The sequence below is a fragment of the Scomber scombrus genome, chromosome 11, assembly GCF_963691925.1.
Source record: "Scomber scombrus chromosome 11, fScoSco1.1, whole genome shotgun sequence".
Taxonomy (NCBI): domain Eukaryota; kingdom Metazoa; phylum Chordata; class Actinopteri; order Scombriformes; family Scombridae; genus Scomber; species Scomber scombrus.
In genome coordinates, this window is record NC_084980.1 from 12,260,002 (window position 1) to 12,269,670 (window position 9,669).

The following is a 9,669-nucleotide window of genomic DNA, read 5'->3' on the forward strand; positions in this document are numbered from 1 at the left end:
AATGCAAGAATAAAAAATGGATTTGAGTTTTTGACTAAACATTTCTTCTTTTCCACACAGATTTGAGACCACAGAGGGGGAAGTCTGCAGCCACTGGAAACAGGACTGGGTGTTTGATAGGATCAAGGAGCTAGAGTGAGTAGGCATTTGTCAATGTAGTCAGTTTTCAGTATTAACGGTTAACATATCACATAACACACATTTTGATATACTGCTCAGGAAAAGCACAAATTATTATTTTAACCTTAATCTCTTATGTGTATTTTACAGGAAGGCCCGCAAAACAAAGAAAAACACTACGGCTACCCCTACAACCTCAAGCCAATAGAAAGCATCTCTCACTATCATGAAGATATACAGACAATGATCTAGAGCTTATATAATATTGATATTTAAAACGCTTTCCAATCTTAATCGTAATATTTAATATTTATTACTTGCATTGTACTTGTATTTATTTGTCTGTCATGACATTTTCTTAAATTCTTAAATTCATCGATACAAAATGTGTCCATGATTGGCAGTACAGAGTAATACAGCTGAGAGTGTTCTGTTGTTTGCTATAAAGAAAATAAATATCTATGTTCACTAACCTCACTTCTTGTTATTATTGTTTAAAATTGGGATTTAAAGGAAATTGTGCTTACCAAAAGACCAGAATGTGTCTGACTAAGGTGCAGATTTTATAGATTCATTGTGCCATCTAGTGGAATGATTTAGTTACTGCAGAAAGTGTGTCATTGAGGGAGTCATCTTTTCTTATTGGGTGCTGATCTGAAATAGCACAAGAGGCAGCCTCCCTGTCTGTTATATCATGCATTTGGATGAGCTAGAGGGCAGGACAGCTCATGAAAACATGTTCAGACACCTGATGGAAGCATCCTTTTTAAAGAGAAAAAAAATACAGCAGGCACATGTCACACCACTGAACACAAACACCTTGCGAAGCACTAGTTAACTGCGTTTGCACAAGTTGTAGGCGTACCATCATCCAGTGTTTGCAAAATACACCTTATATTGATGATAAGTTGATTTTTATTACATGTTGAGTGCAAAACTAGATTAAAGGTAGAGCTGCAAATAACAATTATTTTTATTATTTATTAATCTGTCAATTATTTTGTTAATTAATAATTTTGCCCAGTCACAAAATAGTGAAAAATACCATTATAAGTTCCCAGAGTTGAGCATGATGTCTATATGTATTTCTTTGTCCAACCAACAGTCCAAAGTTTACTATCATAGTGACAAAGAAAATAAGATGAAAGCAAGTAGTTTTGGCATATCTGCTTAAAAATGACTAAAATAATTATTGGATTATCAAAGAAGTTATAGTATTTATAGCTGATTAATTTTCAGTCAACCAATCGATCGGGGCAACTGTGGCTCAGGAAGTAGAGCGGGTTATCCACTTATCATAAGATCGGGGGTTTGATTCCCGGCTCCTCCAGTCCAAGTCTCAAATATTGAACCAAAAATTGCTCCCGAAGGCTGTGCCCTCAGTATGTGAATGTGAGTGAACTGTTAGATCCTACTGATGAGCGCCTTGCATTGCAGCCTCTGCCATCAGTGTATGAATGTGCATGTGAATGGGTAAATGTGGCATGTAGTGTAAAAGCACTTTGAGTGGTCGGAAGACTAGAGAGGGTGCTATACAAATTCACTATTTGCCATTTTATCGACTAATCGTTGCAGTTCTAGTTTAGAGCACAAATTGCTCTTTAACCACAGTTGAAAATGAATTTTAACAGTATGCTAGCCATAGCTGCACTGCAAGTTACATGAAACATTTCAGAAAGACAGATTTTTGTAGATTGATGAATATAAATATGCACAACAATGTAGTAGTACTACGAAGCATGTTTATTTGTTTCTGTGAATTGCTATTGGCATATTTTTGCACATTAATACATCTAAGCAGCAGATTCACAGTAGGGAAGGAAACTGCAGAATCAGAAAAGCGTGATTTAAGAAACACTCTCTACAACATGTTGAAAATGCTAAGCACATAACAGGAGTCTCAAAAGGTTTTAATAAATCATGTTAATATTGTATGGCTGACATTGTGTACCTTTTAAGCAATGAAGGTACCTAAGTAGCAAGTAATACATCTGCTATATCAGTGGATGTCAATAGATTCAAATTTGCAAATATGATTCAAAGTGCAACTCCCTACATCCACCGTCTGGTTTTTGCTAATAGAAGCTTTCAGTGCTGTTTGCAAAGGTTTCAGTGGTATTCATGGCGGTATTGAGGACAGATCCACCTCCATCTTTAATGGTAGGGTTTCCATGTCTCTTCGTGACGGCTTCTCCTGCAGCTCTGCTTGTATTGGACATCTTCTTCAGTTTTGAACTGTAAAATAAATTGTTTTTTACTCATGAACTTGACCTGTTCAGGTTCACGTCTAAACTTAAATTGGAAGGTATTTAAAGTAAGACTCATACCTGAGTAATTCCAGAATCTTCCTCACCCATTCATCCTTCCGATTGGCACATACCTCATGGTTCTTGATCGTGTAGAAACTGCGATAGTGAGTCACATCATCAGACACACACACACACACACACACACACACACACACACACACACACACACACACACAGAGTACTAAATTGTGTATTAGTGTATAGCATAACTATAATTGTTTGGTTAATGGTGCCTATTCGATATCTGGGTATTAAAAACAATATGTTTTATTTTATTTTAGCAGGATCTTCAAATGAAAGTCTAAAATGATATGATTAAATCATATATCATCAAAAAAAATAAGTAAGCAAACCTAAGAATGAGGTATTTTAGCTAATTAGGTAAGAATTAAGTATTTAGTGCCAGCTTTCGGTACTTATCACTTTTTAATACTTGGTGACATTCAGTATTCGACACATACTAAGGTTCGATACCCAGCCTTATAAGTTTAATTGTGTGTTTGGAGATTGTTATTCTTAAAGAGTGGACAGTTTGATAACAAATATTTATAAACATAATTTATGGAGATATAGCACAGACCAAGCAGCTGTATGTTTGGTGTCAGACAGTTTTCACAACAAAATGTTGTGGTTAAATAGATTGAATGTCTTTTTTAATTGTAAGTAATTCTGCAGATGTAACATTAATGCTGCTTTCTAGTGTCTTTTGAATAATTTGGACTAAACCCAATCGGTACAAATTTGGCTTCATAGGACCTTTCCAAAAGGCTTAACATAAAATGACTGAGATATTAAAATATTAAAGGTCAGGCATGTTGGAGTGGTGATGGCTTAGTAGGGGAGAATCTTACATGATCGCCTCAATGCGGCAATTTTCGATGAAGGTTTGTTCTCTGTAGCCCTTTATGCGCTGGAAAGGCACTGGTTTCCTGCTGTATCTCGTACAACAACCTCTGCCTGAATAGGAACCCACTGTACACAAACAGTAACACACAACACATTACTGATTGGTCAGTGAAGCTTTTCTTCACATGTCACAAAAATTCAAAGTGCTCTCATTTGCTGTCGTCTTCACAGCTATTATTATTATGAATGACAAGCAGGTAAATGTGATGAAATGAACTTACGGGCAGCTGGAGCTGGACTTAGCATACCCAGAACGAGGCAGAGGAGAACGGTCGTCACAGTGATCATACCTCTGAGGACCATGTTGACAATGACAAGAACCAGCAGAGAATTTGCTGAATGCATAACCTCTGTGCGTATATATAGGTATCCCACTACTTGTGTTTTTTTGTAACCTGTGGCGCCGAATTGAGGACAGGAAGCCCACTAGTGCATCATGACAAAGCTGCAGACATTGCACATTGCTTTGATTCGAATTAAGCTTCTACTGTGCTATTATGCAATACTGAGATATGATTATGTGGGCTTTTGGGCCTATGAGAGTATCATTGTGGATCTGGTGCACTAACGCATAAAGTTAAAATAATCTCCTAGGGCTTTCATCTATATTTATGCTTTCTGGGTTAATAATCGTGTTGTGAAGTTTTTTAATATACGGCACAGCAGATTTTAATCGTCACACATTCTTCTTTTCATTTGGATTTCTCTAAAGCTACAGTATATTACTGCACATTTGGATCTCAGTACACATGCATGCATAATTACACTTAAATAGAATTTGTTACACAAAATATTGCCCTCATCTAGATTCAGATATTTAATAGTGTTGACAAGAATGACTGTAATGTCCTTTAGCTTAAAGCTGTAGTCAGGGTGTTTTACATTATCAACAATCTTGAGATTGTTGTGAGAAATGGACTGTGATAGGGATGTCAAAACCCCCCTCCTTGTTACTATGACCTATTTAGTTTGCAGAAAGCTGACAACTCCAAATCTAGCTCAGCTGACCCAGATACAGTAGGAAAAACATCTTCAAGTTGTAAACGCTCTGTAGCGTATAGTATGTCTCAGAAACAACACATTCAAAATGTAAATTACTGGTTGTAAAAATCAACACCGTCTGCTCTGTAAAAGTTCATGAATTAATTCATAGATTTTGTACAGTCATCATGGCTTTTCAGTTATGAGACTTACACTTACAGTATGTGATTTCATTCAGATATTCTGACAGGCGATGCATAAACACTAAAACTGAGCTGTGAAAATGATTTTCTTTGGAGACTATTGAGAATGATGCTCAACTGGTCCCTGAAGGAGAAATCATATTTTGTGTTTGCCCTTATCCACAAGCAAATCAAGAGTGTGAAGGCCTGCAACAGATTAAGGCCATTTTAGCTGATAGGGACTTGCTCAAGAATGCTTCAGAAGGACAGATGTGTGTCATAACGTGCTGCCGGTTGAATCAGTCTCCAAAGGCTCACTGCATGAACTGTAATTTCTTTCTGTGGTATTTTGTTGTCCTCCCCTAGAGAGAAGGCATCTTTGATTAAACAAGGGCCTAACCTATTTGTTCAGGAAATAAATTAGATTTTGTTGAAGTTTTCTGCAATACTTGTGAACAGTTTGAGATTATGTTGTGATGATATCCAGTATGTCTTCATATGGGAATAATTGTCATAAGGAAAATACACCCTGGTAGTTTTAATATTTTTTTCTGTGCTCAAAGATTTGGAAGACTTGAATGTTTATGGTGAGTCTACATTTATATTAGGGTGATATAGTTAAGATGTTATTATTGTTTGTGACTGTTACAGCCTAGACATCACCTTGTCTGCTCTAGTAAACCTAAATTAGTTGTGACTGCTCTGCGCTTTGTCATGTCATGACAGTTTCAGAGATCATGACTCATTATGTTCTCATTCTGAGTTGCCCAACTTGTACCCTCCTTGAAGCCCCCGCTGTCCTACTACTCAAAAGTCAAGCCCACACATCTCAGTTTAGTGCATCACACAAACTTGTGCCTCTTTTGATGCTGTCCAACAGTGGTGGCTGTTACCTTCTCGGCCATTGGGGGGCACTGTTGATATGGGAGAGTCCACTCAAGCAAGACAATGAAGGGATGTAAAATAAATGTCTCACATCAACCTGAATATATAACAATGGCAGGGATTGCTAATTATATATAAAATGCAAATCAGGCTTTTTATTTATCAAAGTACTTCAATAAGAGCATGGTTTCAGCACTGTTGTGGACCAAAATAATTCAGCAACCGAGAAGCAGCAAATTTAACAGTACAAACACATTTGGGAGTCACTTAAACATTATCCCACACAACCAATACTCTTTAAGCACAAATGTCAAACACAGCATGACACAATGTTCTTCATAGATCAGGGGCAGTTGATGACAACCTGGCTTAAGTTTCATTCTCTCTCTCTCTCTCTCTCTCTCTCTCTCTCTCTCTCTCTCTCTCTCTCTCTCTCTCTCTCTCTCTCTCTCTCTCTCTCTCTCTCTCTCTGTGTGTGTTTGTGCATATCTATGTATATGTGTGTGACCTATTGTGTCTACGGATAAAGGCAAAGGTAACGTGATAAACTGGACAATCACCTGCTTTGATAGCCTAATCCCTGCTAATCCTCCGTAAAACACAGACTCTTATCATTGTCCTGTCTTCCTCAATGAAAGACACACAAACACAGAGACACGCATACTTTCCTGTGAGGTTACGGCAAAATACATCGAATGATTGTACTAATTTTGATCAATTTACTCTTCGTGTTCTGATCGTTGAATTCAGAATTGATCATTTGGAACTGAGATGATTATTTGATTTATTGCATAGAATAATTCCGAAAATGAATTCGACTCATTTATAAAGTAATTACACCTGAAATTTTCTGGTTAATAACCCTCAAATGTGAAGATTTGATGCTTTTCTCTGTTTTATGTAAATAAAATTGAATATCTTTGGTTTTTAGACTGTTTGTTGGACAGCTGCCTGTGCTGCAGCCGTAAACGTGGCTGATGATAGTGGTGTTGACTGAATCAAAACAATAAAGTTGCAGGAAGTAAAAGCAAAACAATGAACGGAAAGAAGCTATAACTCTTCCTAGAGTTAAAGGAAGTGAGAGCGGCAGATTTTCACATTCTACGTAGTCACTTGAAGCTAGTCCATTATGAAAACAGTCATTGATTGATTTCCTATTTACTTATTAATCCATTAATCAACTAATTATTAAAGCACCACTTCACAAGAACCTTCTCTCATGATTTGTCTCTCACTAATATGGAAGCTATTACTTGATTACATGATCCATAAATGTGTTCTAACATTTTCTTACTTTGCTGTTAAACTTAGATTGCAAGATTTTGGCCAGTGTGTTTGCTGAAGGGTGGGTATGAAGCTGATTTTTTTTTTTTTTTTTTTTTTTTATCTCCAGGGCCCCTCTCCTTCTTTTTGGACTCCTGCTGGTGGATGGAGGGCAAGAAAAGAGGGAAGAGTAGGGGATAGAAGGGAGGGTGAGGCTAAAGAGAGGGGGTCACCATTGAGTTGTCCACCCACACAAGGAACCCTCTGGTCACTTGCGTGGGTTTGGGCCAAAAGAAAGGCCAGGATGCATACACACAAGGGTGCACACAAGAAAAAGAACAAAAACGACAGCTTTCTAACCCCAAAGGTCAAATGTGGCAAAAGAGCCTGGAATCAAAATATTTTAAATTAGCAAGAACTTCCTCGAAACTACAGAAAGGGGCATTCTCGGTGTCCTTAAAAGCACTTCACAACAGAGGAGCGTCTTGGCAGCGGAGATGAAAAAGCTTTCAAAGCACTTGGCTGTGGCATGATCTTCAAAAAATGCCTAGTTTATCATAATTAGCATTGTTCCAAACTGTCAAACCCGTGAGGCAAGGAAAACAATACACTCTTCAATATTTTATTGAGGAGCTATGGTAAATTATTTGATGTATAATTATGTGAGCCTGACAGATTCTGTCCTCACCGTCTCCTCCTACATCCCATCTGCCCTGTGTGTCCAGAGTGTGGGTGACTGAAGTAGCTGCGGGGGGGATGAGGAATTATTGTGGAAAATTATAAAAAAACTTGTGATATAACAGTCTGAGTTGCACTTCTGTTGTTCAAGCTGACACTGTAACATCTACGGCCTCCAACAGAATGAGTTGTGGAAGACGAAAAGCGGGGAAAATATAGAATTAAAAGACCTTTGTGACACTAGGAAGCGCCCAGAGATATTTTAGTCTGGCAGAGCAAACTCCTGGCCAGGGAGACTCCGGAGGATACACTGAGCCAGAAGAGGTGAGGAGAACAGAGGGGAAGAGCGAAGAGGTAGAAAGAGGAGTATTTTTAGGGTGGTCTGTTATCTGTGGAGACGAGGGCGTGCGGTATCACAGCCAGGTCACATCGCTGAGGGGGGAAACAGCATGGGCTCTCCGTCGAGACAGTAGATAAGGAGGAATGGAACAATGAGATCTCTCACTGTCCTTCACATATACACACACACACACAAAACATGCACACACTCAGAAACTCAGTAACCACATCCACAGGAACACAAACTGCAGTTTCACTCTCACACATCCTCTTGCAGGTACTGAAAACCCCTCAGACATGTTAAAAGATCACATCAGAAAGGAGCCTCGGAGCCGCGGAGAGTGTGTTATTGCTCTGGTGACTGACAGACGAAACCAATGTTATCGTCCAAACTCTTTGCACAACTGTTCTCTCTTTTTCTCTTTCTCTCTCTCCTCCAGTGTAGCCCTCTGAAGATGTAAATACCAGCAGAACAGATGGATGGAGAGAACATCTCATCACTGACACTATGTTTATGTAATCACACACACATACACATGCAAACACACCACTCAAACACACTCCACACATGCACGCACAGGCGCGTGCACACATAAACGCTCTGAAGCAAGATGATGATTTCTTCACCATCAAAGGGAGCACATGATGCGCGATACACACGTACACACTTTTGGTGTTTTGGTGTTTTTGATGAGACCTTCTGTTCGCTTCTTCCTTTGTTTATACTGAACGCAACACACACATAAACACAGAAGAACATCGACATGCATACACACACAAACATGCATGTGTGCTTGAGTAATTCTGCAGACTAGCAGCTGTTACGGAGAGAACCGGGTACTAGTGTAATGCCTCTGACATGCTAATGATGCTTTGTCGCCCTGTGGAGTTCAAGCACACACACTCACACCGCACAGATTTAGAAAACCTGACTATTAACTGTCATATAACCCAGAGAATTTCAGTCTAGTAGTATGAATATTGAATGGTCTAAGCTCCCAGTACGATGTGAGCACTCTGTGTAGGACTGCAAGCCAAATGAAACCCTAACTCGCTCCAGGAATATCTTAGCGAGGCTTTGAGGGAAGATCCTTTTTCAACACCCAACACCCCCCACTCTACAGCACCACCACCCACCCACCCACCCAATCAAATCCTCACTGGCAATGCTCTGCTCCTCATCTCTCTTCTCTGCTTCTTTTGTTCATCTCTCTCAGCCGCCCACACACCTACCGTCCCTCGGGCTTTTCTCTTTACACTCTCACACACATGCACGCATTTACATTTGGCTACTTTGTATGTATTTCGTTTTATTCCTTCTTGCTTTTTCTGATTTCTTCATCACTATTAGTCACTTGGAGATACTTAATGTGTGTGAATGCAGGTTAACGTGTGCACTTGTAGAAACAAAAATACACAGGGCCTATATTTAGTGCTTCACAATACAGATGTGTGGGCAGCAGCCATCTGGGGCCCCAAATTGAACAAAAAGCAAAAAGTGTGTGTGTGTGTTGATGTGTGTTTGTGCAGCGAAGGCTTGGGGCCAAACTTAAAGTAGGTGTTCAAGGCTGGGGGCCTGTTGTGGAAATCCCCTCCAGAGAGCTGGGAATCTCAGGGGAGAGTACAAAAACGGTCATCAATCAAAACTTCGGTGACACAAATGACCAGAAACAACAGACTGCTCTCCATCCATGTCACTGTGTCACCTCCGCCCCGTATCCATGTCACACCCACCTGCGCCGCTGCCCCATAGGCTCCCACCCTGCGCCGCTCGATGTGATTGGCTCGCTGGTCCCCGAGCGAAATCTTGATCCCCCTCTTGGCTAATTGGGCTTTTGTGATTGCGCAGTCTGTCGTGGCACTCGGGGAGAATGAAACGTGAAAACGGTATTATGGTTGATGGGGGAAGAGTGGCAGGTCGAAGCGGGGAGATCGTTTTTTGCGTCTCAAAGCACCAGATGCTCTTCCTGGGTCCATTATGATGCCTTACAGGGGATCGAGATGGT

The 9,669-nt window shown here is 39.8% G+C and overlaps 1 protein-coding gene across 1 annotated transcript; it reads right to left on the reverse strand.

Moving 5' to 3' along the window:
* Nucleotides 1-1,867: 1,867 nt before the first annotated feature.
* LOC133991013 (C-C motif chemokine 20-like) lies at nt 1,868-3,650 on the reverse strand. Its single transcript, XM_062429462.1, has 4 exons — nt 3,557-3,650; nt 3,281-3,401; nt 2,448-2,525; nt 1,868-2,355 (listed from the first exon to the last, which is right to left on the reverse strand). Exons 1-4 carry the CDS (start codon nt 3,636-3,638, stop codon nt 2,196-2,198), a joined length of 441 nt encoding a protein of 146 aa, XP_062285446.1. The 5' UTR covers nt 3,639-3,650; the 3' UTR covers nt 1,868-2,195.
* Nucleotides 3,651-9,669: the final 6,019 nt, after the last annotated feature.